The 27,665-nt window shown below is 56.7% G+C and overlaps 1 protein-coding gene across 8 annotated transcripts in view; it reads left to right on the forward strand.

The window, feature by feature from the left end:
• The first annotated feature begins 168 nt into the window (after positions 1 to 168).
• LDB3 (LIM domain binding 3) overlaps positions 169 to 27,665 on the forward strand; it is a 56,851-nt gene continuing 29,354 nt past the window's right edge. For 3 of the 8 annotated variants that reach the window (XM_068548910.1, XM_068548912.1, XM_068548915.1), the window contains exons 1-7: positions 169 to 261; positions 9,702 to 9,853; positions 10,315 to 10,390; positions 15,955 to 15,977; positions 17,053 to 17,256; positions 21,905 to 22,074; positions 22,571 to 22,607. In XM_068548910.1, the coding sequence (XP_068405011.1) occupies positions 169 to 261; positions 9,702 to 9,853; positions 10,315 to 10,390; positions 15,955 to 15,977; positions 17,053 to 17,256; positions 21,905 to 22,074; positions 22,571 to 22,607 (755 nt within the window). Of the gene's footprint in view, positions 262 to 9,701; positions 9,854 to 10,314; positions 10,391 to 11,776; positions 12,145 to 15,954; positions 15,978 to 17,052; positions 17,257 to 21,904; positions 22,075 to 22,570; positions 22,608 to 27,665 lie in introns of all 8 variants that reach the window. The other 5 variants (XM_068548909.1, XM_068548911.1, XM_068548914.1 and 2 more) reach the window with 2 other exon arrangements.

Genomic DNA, 27,665 nt, shown 5'->3' on the forward strand with positions numbered 1-27,665 from the left:
CCTCTCAGGAGCTGCACACAGCCGGGCCAGGCAGAAAGGGACGGAGCAGGCAAGGCCGGGGGTCGGGGGCAGGGGCCGAGGTACGGGCTGGGGAGGCAGGGTGCGTGAGGGTCCTCTCACTCTACTCTTCTCCCTTCATCCGCAGAGGTCGCCGCTGTCAGCACCGGCATGTCTTACAGCGTGACCCTGACTGGGCCTGGGCCCTGGGGCTTCCGTCTGCAGGGGGGCAAGGACTTCAACATGCCACTCACCATCTCCCGGGTGAGTGTGCACGGCCCACAGCCTGGAACCCGCAGAGGCGGGGCATGCTCAAAGGAGGGTGTGTGAGTCCATCCGTCCATCTGTCTGTCCTCCCTGAGGCTCTTGGAAAGCAGAGCACACTTCCCTGGTCTGGGGGTGGGACTGGACTCAACTGGATACTGCCGGCCACAGGCCCCTGGTCTTGGCCACAGCTGTTGCCCACCCTCGTTGGCTGGCCTATTATGAGTATGAAACATGGGCAAGCGGCTGGTGTTTTGAGCAGAGAAAGTAATGCCAAGTTTGCAGGCCAGGCAGGCAGGTAGACAGAAAGTACAGGGCCTTCCTAAGCCTTTCTCTGGGAGGGTGGGCTCAGGGTACCCCCCAAGCCTGGAAGTGGGCAGCTGCTTTGGGGAAAGGGCACTCCTAGCATGGAGAGGTCAGGTGACAGGCGGGCAGATGATTAGATGTACAGACTGCTGACCTTGGCTGCCTTGCTATCAGGGCTCGGAGCTGGGCTGGGCTGGTTGGTAACCGGTCTTCTGCATCCACTCCATCCCAGACCTGAGATAACAGCCCCCTTCTACCCCTGCCTTCCTGGGGCTGCTGTGGGACCTCCCACTGGCTGGCTTCGTGGAGCTGGGGCTTCCTCGCTTGCTGGAGGCCCTAGCCATTCACCTACAGCTGCTCTGCCTGCCTGTCTCAAGTCTGGTTCGCCATGCTCACCTGGGGAAATGGCCTGTGTGTTCTGCAGTGTCTGTGATCAGGGAATGGCACTGCCTGATGGGAATGTCACAGATCTTTGGAGACTGTCTGAGTAACTCTATTGCCCAGCTGGAGACACTGAAGTCCAGAGAAGCAAGAAGCTAGATCTGTTTGAGAGGAAGCGGTCTGTGAGAAGGGACTTTGTTTTAAACACTGCTGTGTCCCTGGCACCTAGACCAGTACCTAGGACATAGTAGGTGCTCAGGCAACACTTATCAAGTAAAGGGAAGTCCAGCAGAGGGGCGCTGAAGGCCTCAAGGCTCAGGGTGGACTGTGAAAGGTGCCAGGGCAAAGACAAGCCCTGCCTGGTGGGGTATGCTGAGACTGAGCCCCAGCAGTGCTGGTGTGGGCACAAGGGGGCAGGCTGAGGCCCCAGGCTGTCACTGGAGGGTGATGGATGGGCAGGGGTGTCTGGGTCACTGGTCACCTGGAGACAGGGAGACAGTTTCTTCTCCAGGGCATGGAGACTTGCCTTGGGCCTGAGGGTGGGACGGGGAGGGTGGTGGGGAGGCACTGAGGTGGGCAGCCAGGGAAGGCCTGAAAGGTACTTGACAGAGGGGGCAGGGAGCCAATGTCCCCACTGGAGGCACAGTCCTGGCTGTGCAACCAAATGTGGACACTTGGGGGGACCCTAAGATGGAAAGCCCCACTCAGGGGTGTTATGGGAGCCTCACGACAGCAATAGCTTCACAACAGCCTCACAACTCCTCTGGGGTGCTGGCCTGGCTCTAGTCCAGGGAGAAGGCCTTGGCCACCATCCTGCTGGAGGTCTGGCTTATTCCAACCTGAGTCTCCAGACCCACTGCCCTGGAGACCCCAGGGTCCCATATTAGAAGGGCACCCGGAGACTTACACACTCAGTCTGATGATATGGTGACACAGGGGCATTTGAGACCCAGCAGACACAGCCCCTCTGCCCTCAGGACCCTACACAGCTCCCCACCCACCTGGTTACAGGTCTCCTCCCTGTACAAGGCAGGACCCTCCACCCTCACTCTCATGGGTCCACCAGCTTCCCACGCCTGGAACTGAGCCTAGATCTCCCCCAGCCCCACTATCCTCAAGGCCTCCTCCTGCTGCTCCCAGCCCCATCCCTGCTGGTGGAAATTAGCCTCCTGGCTCAGTGGCACCCAGGATAGCTGATGACCTCATCCGGGGTCTATGCACCACCTGGCCCCAGACAGCCCAGGGCTTAAATTGCAGCACAGAGGCCTTAAGCTAGACAGCAGGAAGAATGTCCTCACTGTAGGCAGGGGGTGTATTGTGATGCACTAGAGCCAACGACTAGGGGGGACTTTTAAAAATAGAACCCGCAGCTCAGGCAGGGCATCAGGGGATGGGCCTCTCAACTTCCTTCAGGGGCGTGCCCCCAAATCACCGAGGCCATGGAACCAGCTGGACTGGGTGCTGGGGCCTTCCCAGGGCTTGGAGCCTCTTGATAAGTCCTCTGGGGTGCTGCTGATACCCTGGGCTCGGGCGTCCCAGGCTCAGCGCTGCTGACCAGGCAGGCCTCGGGACACTAGCCCTGCCCTCCCAACAGGGCTGTGGTATTTCCTGCTGGGGTGCTCGAGGTCCTTCTGCACCAGGAACTTCTCCCCTAAGGGGATGCAAGGCCAGAGCTCTCTGGAAGAATCCACTGCAGCCCTGACCTGCTTCCCACAGAGGGCCAGTAGATGTCCTGGCCCGAGTCTTTGTGACAGGGCAGTAGTGGCGTATTGCGGCTGGGGTACTAGCAAAGGCAGGGCCGGCTCGTTCTCAGCAGGGGCCGGCACCCCTGGGCACACACACTGTAACCCTGAGGCAGGTGGTCAGGCAGGCAGGTCTGGGATTGGCATCTCACTTCAGAGCCAGGCAAACTGAGGCTCCAACTTGCTCATGCGCTCCTGGGACCTTGGTAACCCCATGCCTGCTTCCTCACCCTGTGGCTAGGGGCTAGTAGAAAAGCACTGCGTGGGGCCCATCCCCTGTGTGCTGCAGCTCCTCCTCTAAGAAGGCTGGCCACGTGCAGCCTGGGTGGTAGCCCCTGTACTCACCCCACCCTGCCCACCAGCCCCACAGAATCAACCTTGGGGCAGTAACAGCCCCTTAAGTCCTCCCGTCGGTGGGTCTCAGCCTGAGGACCCACAGAGAAATGGGTTCAGGAGGGAGACTCGGAGGGTGGAGGGGAAATGCCTTTATTTATCCTGGACAGGTGTGGCTGGGCCTGCAACATGAGCTGCCCTCCCACCCCCACCCTCCCCCAATCCCAGCCAGTCCTCCAGGAAGTGGGGGAGGGGTGGGAGCAGCCGAAGAGGGAAGGTTCCAAAGGCCCAGCCCCCACCCCTGTCAGGGCAGCTAGGCCGGAGGCCAGGGCCACGGTCTGGGGCCTTGCCTCTTGGCTCACGAGTTGCAGCCCTTGACTTTATGGCGGCGACGTATGCTTTTGTTTGGCTCTGCTACTCACAGCTGTGTCACCTTAGAAAAGTCAGTTCACCTGCTCAGCCTCAGTTTTCTCATCTGCAAAATGGGGATGGTATGTCGGTAAAAGTACACGTGAGAGTTCTTTCTAATGTGCACTTATGAAAATACACCTATTTTTCCACATGGGCTGCTTGTGAGGATGGGGGAGTGGTGGAACTGAGCCTGGGCCCAGGGGGGTCCTGCCTCTCTGCTCCAAGGCCTCCACTCCTTATGGCCTTACCCACAGGCCCAGCAGGCTCACCTCTGCCCCTTTGCTGTTCTCGGTTCCAGTATTTGTCAGACTCTCCTGGCTATGGTGGCGACACAGAGGACAGAGGGTCCCTGGGAGGGGAAGGGGGACAGGCTGAGATTATTCTGGGGCAGCTGCACCGGCGATTCCTGGAATTTTGAGGCCATGGTGCTGTTTCTTGGGCAGCGCCTAGCAGTGCTGACAGCAAGTGTTGTTTATAGCCATGCTGAAGGTCAGGCAAGCCTCTGGAGGGCTGCTGCAGGGTTGGCTCCCGAATGAACGAATGGGGAAGATAACCAGACAGTGGCCCACCGCTGGGGAATACATCCTTAGAGGTTCCCAGGCCAGGCCCTCTCCCAGCATGCTTCTTCTCCCTGGTGCACAGAGCTGTTCTTGACCCCGGGAGGTCCCTGAAGTGAGTGGGCATGAGGCTGGCTGGGTCCTGGGGAGCGGGCCTTCTGAGGTCCTGGGCTGGGACATAGGACAAGGGCAACTTCACTGGCAGTCCCCGGGGGCTCCTCGGGCTGAAGGCGTTGTGAGACGGCAGCAAGTGCGAGGAGGGCAGGGCTTCCTGGGTGATGTCTGCTGGGCCTGCTGGGGCAGCTGTCCTACCTGGGAGATATCTCCCCAGTTCCCTGAATCTCCCTCTTGTCCAGGGGCTAGCCATGATTGAAAGGCCCCCACCCAGGGCCCTTCCATTCCCAAACACAGCTTCTCCACCCCTTTGAAGCCAGGATCCACCTCTTCCCAGGAACCATTCTAAGTGGCATGAAGCAGACTTTGACATCCAGGACCTAGAACTGGGGGACAAGAGGAGATGAAAGAGACTCAGAAGGCCAGGGAAGGGTGTGGTCAGCTAGAGAGGGGACCAGTGACCCCTGGCTTTGGCACAGGGAAGTCATTGGTATGTGTGGAGTGGTGGGGGCCAAAGTCAGATGGCTGATGTGAGAGGGATGGGAGATTGTAGAGGCCAGACGTGCTGATCACTTCTTGGAAATGCCTGGTGGTGAAGAAAAGGAGAGAAACATGGCAGGAGCCGGTTGGAGCAGCTAAGGCTTTTTTTTTTAAGACAACTTTTTTAGAGCAGTTTTAGGTTCACAGCAACGTTGAGAGGAAGATAAAGGGATTTCTCATAACCCCCCTGCCCCCATGCATGCACAGCCTCCCGCATTACCAACGTCCCCCTCCAGAGTGTACATTTGTTATAACTGATGAAGCTACACTGGCACATCATTATTACCCAGAGCCCATAGTTTACATTAGTGTTCACGCTTGGTGTGTACGTTCTATGGTTTTGAACCAATGTATTATGACATGTATCCAACATTATAATATCACAGAGAGTATTTTCACTGCCCTAAAAGTCCTCTGTGTAAGGAGAGGCTTTTTGAGCATAGATAAGATTCTGGCTTTTTTATCAGCCAGGGTGGGGTTGGAGAGAGGGGCCATGGGAAGACAGAAGCTTCCAGTGAGAGGGCAAGGGATGGAGCAAGGCCCCAGGGGAGGCCAGATGGGAAGGGAACAGAGCATGGCATGACAGTAATTTAATCACACAATGTAAAATGCACTTAGGGCTCCCGGGAAATCCCCTGGGATGTCAGCCTGGGAAGGTCAGGAGGAGATGCTGGAAGCTGCACAGTCCACAGCACCCACAGCCTGGCCTTGCCTCCCATCCCTTGCCGCACCTACACTGGCAGGTCTAGAGAGAAAGGAAGTCAGGGGCCTGTCTGGCTTTAAGCACTAGGAGTGATGGCCGGGACCTTCTGCAGAGCCCAGTGGCCCCCTCTGCTGCCAGGGAGCTGGGGAAATAGGAGCCAAGGGCATGGGTGTGCCTGAGCCCCAGCCGGTGCCTTGCTTCCCTGGGACCCTGGACAGAACTTCTCTCCCCTCCAGCTGATGCTCAGGCCCCTCTAGGGACAGGAGGCTGGCTCAGGACTGATCAGTCAGGGCTGGCCCTTCACACACCACCCTCTGCCAGCTCCAGATCTTGTTTCCTCTGGAGGTGGGGGCTGCAGCCTCCCAGACTCCAACCCCTGGCACTTCCCAGGGGAAGGGGTCAGGGACAGCACTTGCATCTCCTCGGTTGGGAGCTTCCCTGAAATTGTCTCAGCTCTGCACTGTCTTTGTATAATGCCCTATTTAATGATGAAATCCTCACCACAATCCCGGGAGAAAGGCATCATTGCTGTCTTTACACAGAGGTCATGGAGGCTGGCACTGCAACCTCAGGTCTGGCTCAGACTACAGTCCATGATCTTTGCTCTACTGCTTCCCCCCAGGCACCCGAAGGTCACGGGGGCCACAGCCGCCCCCTGGCACCGGCTATCCCTGTGCCCCCTCTGGGGTGCCCTAAACCATGGCCCAGCAAGGAGGGTGGGCTAGGTGGCGACCTTGGCCCCCAAACACCTAGAGCCTGCCTTAGGGGCTTCTGAGACAGGACCTCGGTCCTGGAGCTCTGCCCATGGCTGGGTTCCCTGTTGAGAGGTGGCTGGTGACTAGAGGAGGTGAACAGTGGAATGAAACAATCATTACAAAGAGTTTTTCAAATGCTCCAAAGGGGCTAGAAAGACTTTAAAGAAAAAAAAATCCTCCAAGGATTTAGGAGCTTTGGGTCTTTTCTGGGGCAAGGAAAGCAGAGGGAGGGGGCTAGGGAGTCAGACAAGAGGTACATGGGTACCTCACACCTAGACTGCACTCTTCACAAGCCCTGGGCTCTGGGCAAGTGTTCAAGGGTGGCCGCACCCTTCTGCCAGGCAGGCTGCTCCTGCAGAGCGAGGAGGGGTCTGACGGCCCTTGGGCAGAGCTGAGGGGCAACTTCCTTAGAGTCCCTGCCTCCTTCTCTAGGGAGACCTGGGCAGAACTAGCAGAGCGCCTCCCTACAAGAGGATTATAGCATCCTCCACCCCACCAGCCCGAGGGGTCTTGAACCCTGCTCAGGGCAGCCAAAGGTCGGGCCAACTGAGCCCTGATGAGCACACACAGGTGCAAGGAGAGGCGCCAGGGGCAGGCTGGAGCCAGCTTGGTGGCAAATTCCTCAGGGGGTTTGGCTGTTGACCAAGCCTGGGGGAGCCTGGGCTCTTCCCTGGGAAAAGGATCATCTCAGTCTATATCTGAGGATGAGGGGGAGCCAGCCAGGGCCAGGCAAGGGGAAGGTGGGAGCCCTGTGGGAAGGTATGATGTTAGCTAACCCATGCCTGAGGGAGAAATAAGTCCTCAAGACAGCTCGGAAGGGAGGGCATTCCAGATGGCCCCGTGGTTTGCCCTAGCTGAGCTGGCCCCAGCCTCTTTTGGATGTCATTCTGGTGTCCTTGTTCACACTTAATCCATGATCTCCTGGACACAGCTCTGGTCCTGCCTGGCAGGCATCACCTCTGCAGGCATGAGGCCCTCCCCTCTGTCTGGGGTCTGTGGCTGCCCTGCCTGGGAGCTCCCTGCTGCAGGCTGATGGCCCCCTTCTCTGTGGTTGCTTAGAAGCATCTGGGGGAGCCCTGGGTCGGGAAGCCCTGGCATGGGGGTGTCCTGCTGTGGGGGAACCCTGTGGGCAGTCCACTAAGACAGCAGAGGCATTGCGCAATTCACCCTGAATGGGAGCATACTGGCGTCTGCTACTTTCTCTGAAATGCTTCAAACATAATATGGATTGATGGATGGAGAGAGGGATGGACACTTGACCAGCAAGTTGAGTGAAATGCTACAGTAGAACCTCGGTGGTGGGTATACGGGTGCTCCCCGTAGAATTAGTTCTGCCTTACTGTGTTTGAAGGTGTCTATAATAAAATACCCGGAAGAGCAGAGGCCTGCACATGAAGCTAGAAGGTGTAGGGAAAGGTGATTTTCTTGCAGGACAGGCCTGGCTGGGCAACTCAGTTTGCCCTCAGGAGTCCCCTCTCAGCCTAGAAAGTGTTTTGCTTTTCTTTGCTGTCGTTTTTTATCCTTTGCTTAACCGCTTAAATCAAAGGAAACAACACACTCCTGTCACTAGTAGAGGCTCTGTACGGCCATTGATTTGGGGATAAAGGCGATGTGTGTTTTGAGATGGCCCGAGCGCTTCCAAGATGCCCCTATGGGAGCCTGGAGAGTAGGCGGGACTTGGCAAACCAGACAATGTGGCTTCCTGACAATCAAGGCATTTGTTTCTCTATTGTCCTGGCCTCATCCCAGCAGATTCCAGGGGCGGTGGGGAGGCTGCTCAGGGCACAAGGTGGCCAGTGTTTAAGAAGGTACCACAGTTCCTGGGTCTGAAATGGCGGGTCAGCGGCAATTGGCAAGAGTTCTCCTGGTCTTGCTATAATCACTGGGTTAACACACGTGGTTCCTGGCCCGCCCTGTAGAGCCTGTCTGGGAATGGGCTGGAGGCTGGTGGCTGCAGGGCTCTGGTTAGGATGGGAGTTCCCTCCGAGGGGCCCGGCAGGAAGTTTCCATCCATGTCTGAGAGCCCAGAATCTGGCCAGAGGCCCACCGAGGCCTGGCACCCAGGGCATGGGACTGTCCCCAGGACCTCTTTGGGCTCCTTCTAGGATGGTCCCCAAGCCTTGGCCAGAAAATGGCTTCTGCCAGCATTCGGAGCCAGCCTTGTCCTTGGGGTACAGCCAGGAAGGTGACTGGGATGTGCCCAGAGAAGCCAGGAGGGCTGACTGGTGGGCATGTTGGGGAGGAAAAGCCAAGGGACACCCTCTAGGCACAGCTCAGTGGGGGGTGACTCCCAGGGGCTCCTCTTTCCTATGATGTCACTGGAGGCAAGCCCTGCCCGGCACCCCATGTGATGTCACAGCGTGCTTCCACATTATGTCATGGGGGTCAGGTTATAAAATCATTCTATGTGATGTCAGGAGGGGGTGCAGCCAAAGTCTCCACGACATCCCATGAGACACCTTTAGGGGTGAAGCTTCATCACACTCCATGTAATGTCACTAGGGGCCGGCCCACAAGCTATTTTAGGTGATGTCACTAGGCCTTCCAGAATTTTGCATTTCATGGTATGTCACTGCATAGGAGGCCACCATGGCATTCAGGGTGCTACTACTGGGGACTGGACATGCAGAATTTGGCATTGTGCATGATGTCATTGGGAGTGGAATCTGAGCTATCTCAGCATCCCAGGTAACGTCTCTGGGAGTGTGGTCTTCCTGACATTGCATGGGGGGTTCGTGGGGTGGCATATCCATGGTATTCTGTGTGATCACACTGGGGGTAGGGCCCCCAGACTCTGGCATTCTGTAATGTCACTAGAGTGCAAGATTTGGGAACTGGCCTCCACATCTGCACCTCCCCTTTGGAAAATATGAAGCCAACCACAGAGCACTGAGCTCCATATCCCAGCTGACCTTGCTCCCACAAGCAGGCTTGACAGCTCTGCCAGCCCTCTCTGCACACCTGCCACAGTAGAGTAAGACACACTTACACTAGGATGCTTTTGTGAGGGTACATTTGGCCTGCCTGCTGGCCTGGCAGCATCTCTATGGTGGTGCTGAGTCTTAGCAGCTGCTGAATTCTTCTGGAGCCTGGAAAGTGTGCCATGGGTTTTCAAGGTGCAGATGTTATAGTAGGCTAATTGGTGTAACAAACAACCCCCAGTGCTCTTAGCACAGTGGAAGTTTATTTCTCATTCATGCAACATCCAATTCAGTGCTCCTTAGTCATCTCTCCTCCAAGCAGTGACTCCATGATCCAGGTCCCTTCCAGTTAGTGGCTTGGCTGTCCTCCTCTGGGTCCTCTGCATCCAGTCAGCTGACAAGCAGAGAGAGTGCAGGATGGCAAGATGGTTGCTAGGGACAGGCCTGGTAGTGGTGTGCTTTGATTTCAGAGCTAGTCTCATGGCTGCACTCAGATACAAAGCACCAGGAAATGTGGTAGCTCTGTGCCAGGAAAAGGAAGCAGGCTTGGTGGTCATAGTGAATGAAAGACAAAATAGCAAGCCTCTACTGGATGATCCCTGGTGATTCTTCCCTGAGGACGGGCCCATCCTCAGGTCACCCTTCTTATGTTCACCCCCCATCTGCTACCCTCTCAGATCACACCGGGCAGCAAGGCCGCCCAGTCCCAGCTCAGCCCGGGTGACCTTGTGGTGGCCATTGACGGCATCAACACAGATACCATGACCCACCTGGAGGCCCAGAACAAGATCAAGTCTGCCAGCTACAACCTGAGTCTCACGCTGCAGAAGTAGGTGGGAGCTCTCCAGAGCAGGGGGCAGAGGTTGGGTGTGGGCACCAAGGGCCTGGGAGAGGAGCTGTCCAGCATGGGCCCAGCCTCGTGCTACCGGACCGCACAGGGAAGTGAGGACAGCCTCTGGACCAGAAGGACAGGCCCAAGTCATCAAGTACCTGCCATGTCTGTGTCTCACTTTACAGATGAGGCTCAGAGAGGGTGGATAACGGTGCTGCTGGTATGTGGGCAGCCGGGCCTGGAAGCCAGGGTCTTGCCTGCTTCCTCTGTGCACAGGCAGCCTCCCTGAGACCTAGCAGAGGCCCGTGGCTGCAAAGTACCCCAGAGCCGTGACTTCTCCATGCTGGTCAGGCCTCTGCCCTGGCTCCCTGGGTTCCAGATGTTCTCTCCTCTCCAGTCCTTCTCAGGCAGGAGCTCCTGGACCCAATGGCAACTGTCTTCATTTCTGGTTTTTCCAGGTCGAAGCGTCCCATTCTCATCTCCACGGCAGCGCCCCCGATCCACTCCCCTCCGCCTGTGATCCCCCACCAAAAGGTAGGTGCTGACTGTGGGTGGCAGGCTCCACTCTGGGCCGTGGCTCCCGGAGTGCAGCCACTGGTCTGCCTGACGGACCCTCGGCTGGCCTGACTTTGGCAAGGTGGGGGGATCAGCCCGGCCCCAGCCCTGCCCCTGCCTCGGCTGATGCCGGGGAGGTGGCACAGACCCCCTGGGGAGAAGCGTTCAAGCCCCATAAAATGCTGCATGTAGGGGTGCCCACCTGGGTGCTTAACCAGCACCCTGGGCCTCATGGGCGGGCTGACAGGAAATCCACTTAGGCAGCGGTGTTTTCAGGAAAGGGACCATTCTCCCAGCCAAGTAGGGACAAGTGTCCAGAAGGCTCTGACCCTCATCCTTCTGAGGGCACTGGGGAGGGGGGGTGACCGTGGCATGAAATCCGAGGCCCCAGTTTGAGCTGGTCACCCCAGGAGGAGCTCCCAGGCATGGGGTGCCTGCTGGCCCTCAGGGTTTCTCCTGTGTCTCAGGCTGTCTCCCTCCCGTGTCCCTTTCTCCTCCCAGTTGCACGCTCCTATACCACACTCAGAAGTGCTGGTGCAGCCAGCAGTTCCCAGGCCCCTTCCCAGCTCCCTCTAAGCAGCTCAACCCTGAGGGACCCAGAGCATGGGAGGCCTACCCCACCGCTCCTACAGGACTACACACTCCCGCCACTCTCCACCCCTCCTTGCAGGACCTCATACTGACCCTGTCTGTCCAGTGGGGTAGAGTGGGTGATGGGCAGGGTGGGGAGAGGGGACAAGAAGAAGATGACGGGGGTCTGGGGTGGGTGACAGATTGGGGAAGTGGGCAGAGGGCTGTTGGGGAGAAGCTGCAGAGGCAGACTGAAGGAAGCAAATGTCAGCCCCCCTCCTTCCTCAGTTTCCCCTCTGCACCTCTACTCTGCCTGTTCACCACTAGCCCAGAAGGCCCCCTCTCACTGGCCGTGTGGGGCATTGCAGAGTGGGGTCAGCAGAGCAGGAGGCAGGGCTGTGCTCACCAGGTGCCCCCATTCAGGGGAAGGGGGAACAGATGTAGGATGGAGGGGTCTCCCCACAATTCCCTGAGACCACACCCCCTTTCCTCCAGCCCCGCAGTCAGGCTGGCTTGGCCTAGCTTTCTGTGTGTGGCTTTGCATTTTGTCCAGGTGGATGACAGCTTCAGGGCCAGGAGCCTCACCCCGCTCTTTTTGACAAAACCCTTCTCTTCCAGGTGTCCTTTCTATCCCCCAACCCTGACCTCCGTGCAGTGGGCTGCGGGCTCCAGGGTGGTGGGCTGCTAGGCGCTCGCACTAACCCCTCTGTTTCAGGTTCACGCAGAAGCGCTGGGATGGGCATGGCCTCTAACTGCTCTCTTCTCTCTCCCCTGCATGGTGCTGCCCTGGGCCAGGACCCTGCTCTGGACACGGACAGCAGCCTGGCAGCACCCAGTCCCAACCCCAAGGCGAGGGCCATCCTGGGCACCCCAGGCACCCTGGAGCTCGGGCAGACCTTTAGCTCCTCCTTCTCCCAGACCTCCGTCTTCTCCTCACACACGGAGGTCTCTGGCGCTGGCCCTCCATGGGGCAGCCCGGGGGCCAAGGTCAGCCTGGAGGGGGCCCTCGACTCTCTAAGCCTGAAAGCCCCACGGGGTTCGAGCCAGCCAAGGCAGTATAACAACCCCGTTGGCCTGTACTCGGCAGAGACCCTGAGGGAGATGGCTCAGATGTATCAGATGAGCCTCCGAGGGAAGGCCTCAGGTGCTGGACTCCTAGGAGGGTAGGTAACGGGCCCACAGCTCTCCACTGGTGGTCAGGGGCCATCTGGGTCCTCAGTGCTCGTAGAGGCCTGGTCAGATAGTCAGAGCGAGGAACTGGCCTCATTCTGGCCAGCCCCAAGCCCATGAGGCAGTGCAGGCTGAGAGCAGTGAAATCAATCATCCTATTGACATTTGCCATGAGCCGGGCCCATCATTGCTTTACACAAGCTGGGGCGATGTGTCAGATTTTGCAGAGAGGGAAACTGAGGCTCAGAGAAGGTTAAGTCAAGGTCCAGCTGTCCAGCTACTAAGTGGCCAAGCTGGGCCTGAATACAAGAGACTCTGACTCCCAAAACTTTCACATCAGGTCACCCACCAAGACAGGACAAAGCCTAATACCTCCAGGAACTCTGGGGCAAAGGGACAGGCTGGTCCCCACCCCTTTGGGAGTCCTGAGAGGTGGGAGAGCAAGTTCTCTAGGTCTGGCAGTGGTCTGGGAAGGCTGCCTGGAGGAGGGAGCACTTGAGCTGGGTACAGAGAGATGGGGCAATAGGGTGAGTGGAGTGGGTTGGCAAGACTGACCCTGGCTAGGGTGGGGAAGCAAGGGAGCAGGACCCTGAGGAGAAAAGGGCCCTGCAGGAGAACAGCAGGCCACCCCCTGCTCCCCGAGGTCTAGCTAATGGTACTCTTGGAGCACAGGAGTTAAAAGAACCTAGAGGCAGAGCCAGGGTGGGCATTGTGGAGGGGCTGAGGGGAGGGAGCCTCCCAGCAGAGCACATATTAGTTTCCAAGTCCTGAAGGTTTGTTATCTCATTGTAACTTCTTCCATAGCCCCATGCAATTGGTATAATCGTCTCTGGGCTGGAGGCAAAGCAGGCTGAGTCAAGGCATATGGCCCAGTGGCTAGGGGTTCAGGGCTCTTCCATGAGACTGTCCATATCTCAGGATTACAGGGAGGATTAAAGGAGATAACACGTGCATAGTGCTGAGCTCTGTTCTGGCACACTCACTGCGTGCTACCTGCCATCACTGCCTGGAGTCACACAACACGTACACAGATGAGTCAGCATTGCAATCCAGGTCAGTGTGATCCAAGCCCACACCCTTCCTTTGACCTAGCCGCACATGGTATCTGTGCTCCACCCGTTCACTGCTTCCCTGGGGATCCCCAGCTCCCCCAGATCCCATAGCTCTTTCTGGGATCCTGAGTAAAGCTGGGCGCTCTACGGTCTGAGCACTTGGACCCTAGCTTCCCTGGACCAAGATGGCAAAGCTTTCTACCCCCAGGCTTTTTCCAGCAAGGGGCTTCTGCCAGAAAGCTCAGGGAAAGACAGAGTAGAAGTGGACTCTTTCTCCTGCCTTGGATGGGCTGATAGCTCTTCCTGATTCTCTTTGGGCCTGGCCCCCAGCAGGGAGGTCACGCTCTGGTGGACCTGGACTTCCACGGGGCCCACCTGCAGTGATGGTAAGGTCTTCCCTCATGGAGGCCTCAGTCGAGGCTGGGGCTGGTTAACAGTCCATATGCTTTATCTAACACAACTCTCTCAGCAACTTCAGAGCGGGAGCATCATTCCCTCATTTTATAGCTGGGAAATAGAAACCCAGAGAGAGCAAGTAATTTGCCCAAGGTCACACAGTTAATGAGTGGCAGATAGGACTGGCACTCAGGTCAGTCTGACTTCTCCCTGCATGGAGCCAGGGACCTACCTGCCTGCCCCACCCGTTTCTCCCAACTCCCGACAAGCCCTCCCATTGGCACAAGGGCTTCTCAGAACCTGACAAGTGTTAGATTATTACTTGACACTCAGAGCAGCAGGGTCCAACAGTTGCTTCAAAGGGAAGATGGGCTAGGGAGGGAATATGGTGCGTGCTTCATTCAAAGTGAAGGCTGATGCTGTGGTCCCAGCAGGAAGGGCAGAGCCTCTGACCTGGGCTAGCCGAGGGCTGAGGCCACCACATCACAGGAGACAGGGTTGGCAAATGCTACTCCCTATGTCTGTTCATCACACACTTAACCCATGCTGAGGGCTTTACACTCAGGATTCTGTTCAGTCTGCGGAGGGCACCACCCTCTTGGTGTTATGAATGAGGAGACTGAGGCTAAGACAGGTGGGTAACTTATCCAGAGTCACAGCTCTAGGAAGAGGCAGGGTCAGGATTTGAACTCTGTCCTGTCTGGCTCCAAAAGGAAGCTCCTTCCCATACTCTCTCTCTCTGGGTAGCTTCAAGGTGATCCCTTGGCAGCTTGTACGCCCTTGGGAGGAGTGGAGAGGAACAGAGGGGGTGAAAGAACAGCCGGGCCTGCAGCCCCCTGCTCCTTGTCCTCTCTGGGGCTGGTACTGAAGGGCAGTGTCCCTCAGGCCAGTTGGTGCGAGGGCACCCGGGCGTTTTTACATCTTTGGCTCATTCTCCCCAAGACCTGGCTGCCCCTCTCTGAGCTATGTCTGTTGCAGGCATCTCAGCTTCCAGGTCCTCAGGCAGAAGCTAAGCAGGGGGCAGGAATCAATGCCAAAGCAGGAGCTGGCTATCTAGGCAGGGAAGGGCATAGGCAGCCCCTGAGGCCAGCACTGCCCTCTACAGGGGGCACTGGGCTGGTCAGGGCAAGAGCTGATCCTGCAGTTGTCAGCACTGGCCAAAAATGGAGAAGGAATTGGAGATCTGTGATGGCCCTTTCTTAACATAGCTCCACTTGCAGCTATTTTGAGCCTGGGAGGACAGAGGGAATTTTATCAGCCCTGAGACAGGGTTGGGCCCCCTGGGACTGGCGGGGGTGGGGGTGGGGGTCTCCCTGGCTTTGGTCTGGATCCCCAGGGTCCTGGCCAAGGGGTGACCAGGGCCAGGCCAGCTGAGGCCCAGGCTCTCCCAGCCAGAGCCCGGAGTGGTCAGATATGGGAAAGTGGCAGGGTGTGGGGAAAGGGACACCACTTTCTGCACTCTTCTCCCCTCAGGTTTCTGACAAGGGTCTGCCACTGCAAGGAATTTGCATTTAAAGAAACATAATGCAGGCAATGCCTCCCTCAAGGAGATGATACTCCAGGAGGCTGGCTCTCAGATAAGAGTGAGGGTGGGGCCCCTCTTGTAGTGTCCAAGCTGGGCTGCCTTGTCTGGGGGTTTTCCTGCAATAAAGGACCTGCACTTCTCCCAAGCCTCCTCATTCCTCCATCCTGCCTCACTGCCCATCCACAGGGCCTTTAAGGGCAGTTACTGGGAACTGCACAGACCCCTTACTACTGTGCCCCGGGAGGAGTGTCCAGGGCTGCCTGACCCTCCTCTGGGAAAGAGAGCATGTTCCCGGGGCTGTGAGAAACCCCACTGCACACAAACCCCAGCACCACTGCAACTCCTGCTCAGGGAACAGAACTCCTGGAGCCGTCCCCCATTAAACAAGGGTAAGTCCAGAGCTACTGTCCAGCCAGGAGGCACCTGGGGCCTTGGCCGTTCCTGTAGCAGCCATCGCTAGTCTGATCTCCATCTCCAGCTTCCTCGCCGGGGTCTACAGCCAAGGTGTATGTAGGAGATTCATGTACATGGTAAATAAGCACCTATGAAGATGGACAAAAAAACCTTTCTCCCTGGCAAAGCTTCAGGTACTGTGGACGTACACTGCAGCTGGCATCTCTGACCCAAACTGAGAGGCTGTGATCGGGATGCTGAGCTCTTCCCCCTCCTCACTCTGCACTCTCCTCACCCAGTGCCAGTCTGGGCTGCCTCTGCCTCCACAGTGGCCAGTCTGAGGACCATCCCTGGGTCCCTACGCTCAAACCCCCTGGCAGGACCCTCACTCTGATAGCCCTGTTTTCTTTGCTTTTTCTCTCCTCCCCCCCCCCCAGGTGGTAGCCAACTCTCCAGCCAAGTTAGTATCAAAGGAAAGCACGTGTGTGTGCTTGCCTGCATATCCCAGCATGCGACCGCGTGTCTGGGGGGCTGGGCAGCGTGCGTCTGTGTCAGCAGCATGTGTACATGTATGTGCATGCGTGAATGGGGGTGCATTTGTGTCCCTGAGTGAGCCTGCATGTGTGTGAAGCTGCGAGTATGGAGTGGAGGCAGTGGGGAGGGGCGCTGGTGCTCCGGCAGATGCCCCAGACCATTGTGTTCCCAATTAGCTGCTGCAGCTGCTTAGACCGAAGGCTGGCTCCGGTGGGCGGTGGGTGGAGTGCGTGCTGACGCCGGTTCTGGGCGAGCCTGAAGACATTTCTAGCCTGGCCGGACCACTCAGAAGGGCTGTACCTGACCTTGTCTTTGCCTGGGGAGCACGCTTAACTGTTGAAGGGAAAAGCCTCCATGGGTAGAAGCTGGTGGGCCACCCAGCAAGTTGGACTTGGGCGGGGCCTGAGCAGCTAAGCCCTGCTCCGAGGAAGAAGCACATGCACTGAAGAGTCTGGAGGAGCAGAGCCCCGGGCCACCCGAGATGAGTCCCTTCGTGGAGGAACCAAGCTCAGAATCCCTGTGGGTGCCCAGTGGGGCTGCTTTTTGCCTTTGGGCGTTCTGGACTCCGCTTGGGCTGCCGCTGCCTCTCACGCGTGGCCCAGCTCCTGTCTCCTAATCCCAACCGCCACTCCGCAACCCCTTCCGTTTCTGCTTCCCTGCGGGTGTGGTGAGAGAGCTCTCAATGCCTGGCGCCCCCTGCTGACCCTGGGCGGTAGCTCAGGCTGAGCCGGGGCCTCCAGGGATCTGGGAAAGCGGAGACGGGCAAGAAGAACCTTCCGCAAATGGCTCTGGGGAGGGTGAGAGGATTTTCCGACCAGACCCAGCCCGCCCACGTCGGTTAGGGGGACTCGGGTAGCCTTCCTGGGATCAGGCTTAGGGAGGTCTCTCTCCACACCCTGCACCACCAGCCCTCACCTTGAGCCGTGTAACACCACCTGTTGCCCCTTCTCTCCTTCCACCTCCCTCCCTCGCTCCCCTGCCCCCATGCTCCCCTCCCCCAGCGCCGACTACCAGGAACGCTTCAACCCCAGCGCCCTGAAGGACTCGGCCCTGTCGACCCACAAGCCCATCGAGGTGAAGGGGCTGGGCGGCAAGGCCACCATCATCCACGCGCAGTACAACACGCCCATCAGCATGTACTCCCAGGACGCCATCATGGACGCCATCGCCGGGCAGGCCCAGGCCCAGGGCAGTGACTTCAGTGGGTAAGCGCCTCCCCTCCTCCACTGGCGCTCGCCGCCTCCGCCGCGTCATCACCGAGGAGGGCACCGGGCCGCTGGGCGCCATCGGAGACTTTGGGCATCGGGACCAGCTGTCCTCCATCATCTTGATCCTCCCAGGGTACAGCCCTTGGAGGAGAGCCAGCCTTCGCCCGGGCCTCCCAGAACGTGATGTTTTCTCTTCAGAATCAATCTCATGGTCAGCTTTAGGAGAAGGGTGGAGAAATGCAGCATGTGCTTTTCACAGCCTCTGCATTTTCCCAGGCTCCATGAGGGGGCTGGTTTAGAAAGAGGCTTCTGGAATCCTGTTAACCGGGGTCACATTCTGGATACCTCAGCTTCTCACAACTAAGCCATTCTTTGGGGGGAAGTTGCTGTGTTCTTCCAATGATGAGGGCAATTCAGATTCATGAGTGGGTTTCTTGTTTGGGAAGGGGCCTCCGGACCAGCCATCCACAGTGCTGTTGGCAGTCAGCCCCGCCACAGAGCCGGGGGTCACCCAGCACTCGCCTCCTCCTGTTTGCCGCAGGGAAGCCCAGCCTCAGGGCAGTGGGACTTAGGACATCCTTGGTTCCTGACTTTGCTTGTTAGCAATGGTTGAAGAACTTGACGGCTGAGTAGGGAAAGAGTTGGCTGAAAATCATTTGTGGATGAAACTGGTAATAGTACAAACATTAATGTGGACCTCTCTCCCTCTTTCAGAATTTCTTTCTGTCTCTGTTTCTCTTAGTCTCTGTTTCTTCTCTGTATCTCTTTCTTTCTGTGTATGTCTCTCTTTCTGTCTCTATCTCTCTGTCTCTTTTTCTGTTTCTGTCTGTGTGTCCCTTCCTTTCACACACACACACACACACACACACACACACACACACAGTCTCTTACTGTATTCTACTTGGAAATACTGTTAGTATTGACTTTCAGAACTGATTATCTCTGTGGTAACGTCTTATCCCTGAGTCAGGATCTCCAGCAACTCAAGGCAAGAAATCTTAAAATGATGGTTGTCCTTTTTTCCGAAACTAGGAAAAACAGATATTGTAAGAGGGATAGAGGCGTTAAAAAGTCCCGGAGAACTCCTATAGCGTTTGGCCTTTGTAGAGCCCAACCCTCGTGACCATGACGAGTGTGCAGGTTATAAAGTGCAGGCTCCAGAGGCCAAAGGATGGAACGTGGTGTGGACTTCCTGGCGCTCCTGGTCAAACGGAGCCTGGCCCTCTCAGGCGCGCAGTACTTCCTTCGGGCCACCAGGGGGTGGATGGTTGCTTGCCCTGGAGCCGTGAGTCAAACCCTCCAGGCTCAAGTCTGCAGTTCTTTGCGGAATTCTCTGGGCAGGGTTGACTTACTTAATCCCATCGTTCAAAGCAGAAAATATGACCATGCAAGTTTAAAAACACAACTGTTGCTCATGTGTACCCAGGAAGACAAGGCTGCCCGATTAAGCCAAAGAGTTAACGGGGATTTCCTGTTAACATTTGTTTGCCACGTGTGTCCTTGGTGTGCTCTTAAAAGTGGTAACATTGGCCAAAGGGAAGCACAATGGAAGATAATGGAAGAACTGCTGTTCACTAACTTTATGTTTTCTGTACCTTGGGAAAAGACTACAAGTCATTTGGTTTTACCTCTAGGTCGCCCATGATATATTTTTTTAACATGATGCACTGTTGATCTAATCTAGGCTTCTCCTTCCTATCACCTTCCCTCCCATCCTTTTCCCCTCCCTTGCGTGCCTGGGAAGCAACATTCTTCCTTTTTCTTCTAACTCAGCCCTGCTGGGTTGATGCTGCCGTGGTGCCAGTGGGTAAAAGCTGCCCTTGTCTGCCATGAGGTGTTCCGTTTCTGCTGTTAATTTCCATGATTCCTTCCTCACTGACAGTTTTCTTTTTGTTTCTCTCTCTCTTCCTCTTTTATCCACCCCACTCCCCCATAACTCATTTCTGATCCTAACCCTGCTCCCTTGTGTATGCGCCTCCCCCGCCCTCCCATGATGGACATGCACTCACTGCTGGGTTTTCCTCTGCTTGGCAGGGCATCACCGCTGGCGTAAGTAGACCCCACAGTATCTGTTCCGTCGTCCGTCTGTCTGGTTGCGGGATGGTGTGTGGGTTTGGTGGGATGTGCCTGAGGACGGTGGTTCTGTCCACGTTCTTCCTCACACCCACCTCACAGGTAAATGACGTGCCCCGCGGCCTCTACAGGCAAGTGCCTTTCTTTTGGGGTTTTCCCCAAATAATGTCATTTGGGTTTTGGGGTTTTCCCCAAATAATGTCATTTGGTTTTCCCCAAATAATGACATTTCTATGTCACTGTGGACATAGAAATCAGAGTAATGACACCATACTGGCTGGGGGTGTATCCCGTGTTCTCCTTGCTGTGCTTTGCGGGGGCTTCCCCCAGCCTTTCTTGTCTACACTAGGACAGCGTAGATCTTAATGTCAGAATCCACATGGGGCCATTATTCGGGGAGAGGATGATAAGGGGGTCTGTTGGAGGCCATTCCCCAGAATCCTCACGGAAGATGGATCTGGAGGAGCCAGCACCTGCCAGGACCACCCATAAGAGGCGAAAGATGAGTCAGACTTGGGGGCAGTGTACAGTGGAGTAAATGCCCACCGGTGACCTTGATGTTGCGGGGACCATGGAGTGTTTTTGTTGGCAAGAAGTTCATGCTGGAGTGGCTCCAGAGAGTGGCCTCGGACCCAGGGTCCCAGAACTGGAGGGCCTGTTCTATCCCCTCTCTGTATATATTCTTCCTGAGCCCCAGATTCTCAAAAGGCACAGCAGTTCCTTCGTCTAGTTCCCAGTGTCTGTTGCGGCAGCACCGCAAGTCCCTGGTCTTTGCACAGCATTGTGAGAAGGGAAGCCGACAGTGTGACTCCCAAGGGACTCACTCCTGGGGTTCACTTTCTTGAGCCCTTGGAGCTGTGGAAGGAACAGGGAGCACCTTAAAGGCATGTTCCAGGGAAATGGCAGCCAGTGCCTTCCATCTGTTTCAGGACCCCTTGAGACTCCTCCCTATGCCAGAAATGACCTCTCCAGCGAGATCCCAGCTTCTCCTCCACTCCCTGGTCTTCCCTATCTGATCCCAACCACAGGCTGACAGACCTGTAGCTTTCCAGGCCAGGGCAAAGCCTTCAGAAAAGTAGGGGTGGCTCCACCCAACCTTGGTCAGTCACCTTCCATCACCTTTCTCCACCTCTGCTCTCATAGCCCACCCTGAGCTGACTTAGGGGACCAATCCTGGGAGACTAGGCCAATTCTTCCATCCAGCTTCTTGCAGAGAGGGTAGAAGACAGGAGCACTGGGGAGGTCCCCTCTCCAGCTAGCCAGCCCTCAGGGGAGCAAGGGCAGGTAGAGGCAGTCATAGCAGCAGGCAGGGCGAAGCTGGACAGGGGGAGCGTCTGCGCTGGGCCATGTCTCCAGATGTGGAGCATCTGGGGTGTGCAAGTCCCCAGTGGGCAGAAGTGGCCTTCCTGAGCCCGGTCACTGCAGAGGGTCTGATGGAAAGGACACTGAGCTGGGAGCTGGGGAGCCTGGGTTCTAACTCAGTGGGTCCCCTACATGACGTAACCTGGAGCTAGTCGGCTAGCCTCTCTGGACCTCAGTTTTGGCATGTGTAAGAGGAGATGGCTGGGCCACCGGTCCACAGGCTGGAGAGACAGGCTCTTATTGCTGTGAGCTTCTCCTGAGCCCACCCTAACTCCTGAGAGGGCGGGCTGGGCAGCCTAGATTACCCAGCCCTCTCTGCTTGGAATGAGTGGTCATCCATAAAGCTTTTAATGTATCTTGCCCTGCAGTCTGATCTGGGCTGAGAGACCCTGGACTCAAGGGGCTCTGGGGTCCCCTCTGATTCTGATCTAGGATTTGTTCATTCAACTACGTTTTGAGCAGCTACCATGTGCCAGACCTTAGGAGTCTAAGGGAAGGTCACCAGGTCCCCCTCAAAAAGCTGTGCTGCCCTGGGGCAGAGGACTAGTGACCCTCCCTGCAGCTCTACGCCCAGTTCCCTCGGGCGAGAAACTGTGCTATCCATGGGTGATGCCAGGCTTTAGGGGCCTGATTGCCTTGTTCCTCCAACCACCTCCTCGCCGAGCTTCCCTGTCTTTGCAGAGTGGGAGCCCACAGTCCTCCCCCAGGGCAGTCACGACATTGGTGGCTCCCTGTTTGGATCCCAAGCTTTGAGGAGGCGAAGGGACTGACCGTGAGGAAGCCTTTGAGTCCCCCAAATGGCCTGTCCTCACCCAGCCCCAAAGTCAGGACCTGCTCAGGGAGGTTGAAATTACTTCCAGAAGACCTCTTCTGCCTCTTCTTTCCTTAAAGGAGATACAGCTCCTTGGGGGGCGGGGGGGGGGGTGTCTTCAGGCCTGTGTCAGGAGTTAGCCTGGGGGTGAGGAGGTGGGTACTGGCAGGAGGGTCTGAGCCTCCTGACCCTCCGTGAGCGGAATTCACTGTCTCGCTGTGACCACCCTGAGCACTGAGGACCCAGGTCAAGCCCTTGTTGCAGGCTCTCAGAAGGGCATGGTGGATCCAGACAAGTAGGGGTTACCCACATGCATGGGGGGTGCGCCAGGGGGAGGCACAGAGGTCGGGGGCAGGGTTCCAGACCTGCCCTTGCCCATGGCCTCTCTCTGCATTGCAGGAGCCTTCCTGTCAAAGACCTCACCGTAGACAGCACCTCTCCCGTGTATCAGGCTGTGATTAAGAACCAGAACAAGCCAGAAGACGAGGCTGACGACTGGGCCCGCCGCTCCTCCAGCCTGCAGTCTCGCTCCTTCCGCATCCTGGCCCAGATGACGGGGACAGAATATAGTAAGGGAGGGCTGTGGGGTGGCAGGAAGGGGCAACGATGAAGGGCCAGTGAGGGTCCTGGGCCCTACTCCACAATCCCACGGAAGCCAGGGAGTCGAGCCCCCAACCCTTGAAGATGAGCTGGCCTCGATAGATAGTTAGCAGCCTGCTGCGCCCCTTCTGGTCCCCTGGGGCAGGCACAGTGACATCAGCCTGCTGCTCTGCTCCCGGACTCCACCGGTGGGCAGCGGACTGGCTGTGGTGCTTTCCCGGATTGGGATGAGAGGACTTTGCAGGCCACGCCTCTGGCTACTCCCTCCCACCTGCGCCTCTTCCTCTCATGCCCCCTTTCTCCCCCTGCCCTGTGCCCAGCACACAGCCTTTTCTTTCCAGAGGTCACAGGTAGGGAGCAATAACTGTCCCATCATGGGTGGGGACTCCCTGCCCACCGAGCTCTAGTAGCTTTTCTTCCTGATGTTCCCTGTGATTCCTCCTGACCTGCAACTTCTACCCACAGTGCAAGACCCTGATGAAGAAGCTTTGCGAAGGTCAAGGTAAGTGCCTGGACTCAGGCTCTGTGGCCTTGTCCGTTCTAATCCCATCCCTCCCAAGGCAGCCCCTAGGTCAAACGACTCATGGAAGGAACGTCTCAAGTTAATGCATTTGGAAATTCCCAACCCCTGAAGGGCTCCGGCAGATGCTGGCTTGGGGCGTGCATCCCGGGTCAGTGAGGTGGGTGCCTAGAGCTGAGTCTCTATCCCCTGGGCCCGGGCTGCACGAACGAGGACTCTGGGCTCTCCCGGCTCTGTCCCTGGGCAGCGGGCAGGGCTGCTTTGGCCTTTGCTGGGCTGTTGAGAATGAGGGCATCTCTCCCTGTGAGGCACCGGGCCGGCTGCCTGGCCTGCCTACTCATCTCAGGGCCTGTCCCCTGTGAGTCTGAAGGGTAGGCACTGGGAAGCAGGCACGTGGAGGGCCGTGCTGGGCGGGGGCGACGGACCCTTGGACTCACCTGTCCAGACCCATGTTGAGGTATCAGTTCCACAAATTGCTCAAAGCACCACAGCTGCTGCAAGGAAGCAAAGCCCTGGGTATGAGGAGTGGCTTGTGCAGGGCTAGGTGTCTCTGAGTATGGTCTCCCCGATGGTGGCAGGCCTAAGGCCCCAGCCACTGGCCTGACACCTTTGGCCTGTCAGGTGCTCATGGCCCTGTGCATGAGGGGGACACACTGCCCTGGAACCCATTGGAACCCACTAGGGCCTTCCATGGGGAGGCATGAGGCCCAGTGTGATTGTGCTTACACTTCTGGAAGCAAATATGTCATCTGCATGTCCTTCCTGGGAGAGTCTGCCTTGGGCCAGCACATCCTGTGGTGGCCTCCGTGTGAGGGGCTGGGGCCCAGAGGTGCCTTTCCACCCTGGGCCAAGCTTTCTGTTCTTGCTAACCAGTGTGTAGTGGCCACAGGACTGTGTGGAGAGTGGGACTCTGGGATCAGCTTGAGTTGATGTGGATTTTCTTTTCGAACCTCTATTTCTGCCAACTGAAGTTGCTCCCACTCTTTGGCTGGGGCATCCAATCCTGAAGTGTGGTCCTCCCTGGCCTGCTAACAGTGGCATGCGGTTCCAGTGGTGGTTCTTAACCTGTCGGTGCCTGCAGTGTGTCTGTAAAAAGCCTGAAATGAGATGGTGATTTAGTGCAAAGTGTAGTATGGAGCTATTTGAAGCGTGACTAAGCTGTCAGCTCTCCCCATCCTGTGCTCCTCTGCTCCTGCGCCATTTCTGTGTTTGTCTCACCTCCTCTTCGGAGCCACTCACAGAGATGCTCCAGTGGGCAATGTGGTCTTTACTGAAGATTTGATGGAGGGGCTTTACAGCACATACCCCATAGCAAACCGCTTAAAAATCTGCAGGTCCCTTCCATCAGGAAGCCAGCAGGGGCCTGCACTTTTTTTCCAGCCGCCGTCACCCCGTCTCAGTCCTTCTGGTTACTTTATGTTTCTCCCGCCAGTCACTCTAAGTTCGCATCTCAGTAACCAGACACTGTTTAGAAGGTGGAAGGGTACTGGTGGAGGTAGATTACAGGGAACCGTTGTCTTTCATATTTTCCCTGGAATATTTGCAGGCTCTGTGAAGTTATTGAGTGAGAACACAAAAGGCAGTATCAAGGGTGGTCTGCAGGCCTTGGCGTTGGCCTTCCCCTTCCCTCCTTTCAGAAGCATCTCTTGGGGCTTGTTTGGCCTGGTCCTGTAGGCCCTTTCCCCCTGGGGCCTAACTGCCCACTAGCTCCATTCAGATCCCAGCAGAAGGCAGGGGGTCTTGAGAACGCTGCTGCAGGTCTTGGAGTCTCTCCCCCAGCCCCTGCAGGGTTTTGCTGGAGGGAAAGCTGGAAAGGGGGGGCCAAGAAGAAACTCTAGCCTGCTCCCTCCCTCTGTTCAGGCCCCCATCCTGAGAAAGCATCTCCCCCCCCCAAGGCCCTGTGCCACTGTCAGCCTCTCCCTCTGGGGTCTCTGGCCCTGCAGTGTAGGCTCTGAGGCAACCAGCAAGCCTTCTGCCCAGGACTGGAGGGGCCTAAGCCTGCTGCCCTTCTCCTTTTTTCTGACTTTAATTTCTGGAAGGTTGTCTTCATGGCCTCCCCTAAAATGCCCATTCTGTCCATGGCCACAGGAGGAAGGTAGGTGTTTTTATTTCCCTGAATCCCAAGCAGCCTGTGGCCCAGAGGTGAGAGGTGGGGGGTCCAATGGGTACAGTGGTTCAGTTCTGTTTGTGATTAATGCCCGAAGTAGCGACTGGCCACTGGTCACGTGTGGGGTCACAGACTCATCCGAGTGGCCATCTGAGCAGAAGGGAACACACTTACCCCCACCCTGGGTCCAGGCTGGTTAGGGATCTTGCTCCCTGGGGAGCCCCACTGGTATCCGTCCCCCGTCCCAAGTTGGAATCTGCACCCCCAGATCCATCTTGTTGGCTGAGGGCAGACATGGCCTCTGCCCTTCCCCCTCCCAGTTTAGCCTGACTCGCAGTGGGGAATCTGAGGGTCTCTCATGAAGGCTGCACCTCCCCAGAGAGGCTTCACTGCACCCCGCTTCCAGGTAGCTCACTCCGGCACGGCCTGAGTTTGCCAAACGCAGGGCCCAGCAACCTGGGGACTGTGGCAGCCTATACAGGCTTGTACGTCTGCTGGGGCGCTTCTTCCTTCCTGTTGCTGTGTGCTGGGAAAGCTGGCAGGGATGCCAGGTGTTCTGTACCAGGAAGGACACTGGTGGCCTCGAGGGCAGTAGTAATCTGCATGTTAGAGGACCCTGCAAACTTGCCCCTCACCTGTCACTGCTCCACCTCTGAGGCCTGCCCCCGCAGAGTCCCAGAGCAGCTCAGAGCCCTGCCCTCCCCTCCCCTCCTCTCCTCTCAGGCCCTGGCTGCTGGCACTGTGACGCTGTCTCTGTATGTGGTGGCAAGTAGCTTCCCTCCGAGGCTCTAGTGCCCACCTGCTGGCCTAATCTCCAGTGACTCTATCTTTACAAGGGAGGCAGGGGAGGCCCTGAACAGCCCAGGCATCAGCTGCAGACTTGGCTCACCTCCCAGGAAAGACCCAGCACCTTAGCAAACTGTCCAGGTAGGCTTAAACACCAGCCTACTGCCAGGTTCAACATGGGTACAGGTGGCTCCCAGCCTTCATCTGAAGTAGCAGAGCCCCATCCAAAGCTGAGCCTCTAATCTCAGAGAGGTCACCACGGCTTCTGTCTAGCTTCTGGAAGGCGTTCAGGGCCCAGATGGCTTAGAAGGTTGGGTCCACGTTGGGCAGCCCTGACAAGGGTGGGAATACAGGCAAGCCTAGCTTCATCCTAGGCAGGGCTTGAATCTGCAAGGCATCTGGATCCCACTGCTTGGGCATAACCATCCTGGAGGGCCCCGGTGTGTAACTCAGGCATCTCCTGGCCCCCACCTTGTGGTGCCGCTGTCTACACGTTCAGTCTCTGTGTTTACGTAATGCTCACCTCAGTAAAGAACTCCGCATCTCTTCCTGGTCCCCAAGCATTAAGGAAAATGTTGATTTTAGTGACCAGTTCCCAGAGGAGTTGAAGGTGAGGGTTGCGTTGTACAACAGTGCATCCGCAAACAATGTAAAAACCCTCCGAAGTCCCTTCTCCAACGTGCAACCGTCCAAGGTTCTGTTTCCTCTCCACCCCACCCCCACTTCCAACAGAGCACCAGGACTCACTGGTTTCCCCCTCCTCCCCCTGCAGCTTCCCTGGGCATGTCAGTGTCCTCCTTCTTCCCTGTGCACGCTCAGCTCTGTCCCGGCTCACAGGCAGACTCTCCTGGTGCTGGCGCAGCTCAGGGCTGGTAGTGAGAGTTTCGTGGATTTTTAGTCTTTGGTGTTCTGCCAGCCTATCAAGTTCAAAATTCACAACTGGAGAGACCAGGACACCCCTGGGTGTCACCTGAGCAGCCCTCGTTTGTGTCCTGGGACCTCCCTCCCTTTCTCTTTCACCCACTCTCCAATCTCTTCCCGTCTCTTCTCTTCCTCCCTCTTCTTGCTCCTCTCTTTGGCTAGCTGTGAATTTCCCAACAGCTCCAAGCAGAGCAGACTCACTACCCTCGCCGATTCTCCAGGACTGTTCCTGACCCTGTCACTGAGCACTGATGACAAAGGCTTGGGCCTGGCTGGGCAAACTGGCTGCGTCTGTGTCCTGGGTGGTCTCTATGGGCTGGTCCATTGTTGCCGCCTGTGGTGCTGTCTGCAGGGGTATGTGGGCTCCACCGCAGGGCCTGGGCTTCTGCCGTCATTGCCCCTTCTCCCCACCCTAGGAGAGGCAGTAGCAGGGGATGCCTGGCACTTAGATCGTGGTTCTGCCTCTGAGTTTCCGTGTGGCTTTAGGCTATTCATGTGATGTGTTTGGGCCTTGGCTTCTTGGCATTAGGAAAGTTTGGACCAGTGGTTTTCAAATATGTTAGCAGGGGGCCCCTCTTGTCAAACAGAATCTTACACAGAGACCCATATGCAGGACTTAAGGTGTAGGGGAGAGTCTGTCAGGTAATACAGGTGTGGGAAGGTGGCCAGGTGTACATGTGGGGACACAGGATTGTTACCATACAGAAATGTAAGACCAGCATTGCCCCATCCTCTGACTTTTAAAGACCTAAAGCCGATCTTCCTGATTTTTATATGCTGGCAATTCATTTGTTAAACTGTTCATCTTGAGACAATTGCAGATTGGCATGTAGCTATAAGAAATAATACAGAGAGATCCTATGTAGCCTTTACCCCCAATGGTAGCGTCTTGCAAAACGATAGTACAATATATCCCTACCAGGGTGTTGACACTGATACAGTCGAATGCAGAATACTTCCATCACCCCGGGATCCCCCCATGTTGCCCTTTCATACCACACCCACCTCCCTACTGCGCACGACCTGTCCTTAACCCACAGCAACCACTAACCTGTTATCCGTTCTCTGTTTCTATAATTTTGTCATTTCAAGGATGTTATGCAAATGGAATCATACAGCCTGGGACTTTATGGGATGGGCTTTTTCAGTCCGCCTAATTCTCTGGGGGTTCATCCAAGTTTTGGAGTGTACCAATGGTTCATTCATGTCTTTTTAGTGCCGAGTAG

The sequence above is a fragment of the Eschrichtius robustus genome, chromosome 7, assembly GCF_028021215.1.
Source record: "Eschrichtius robustus isolate mEscRob2 chromosome 7, mEscRob2.pri, whole genome shotgun sequence".
In the NCBI taxonomy this organism is placed as follows: Eukaryota; Metazoa; Chordata; class Mammalia; order Artiodactyla; family Eschrichtiidae; genus Eschrichtius; species Eschrichtius robustus.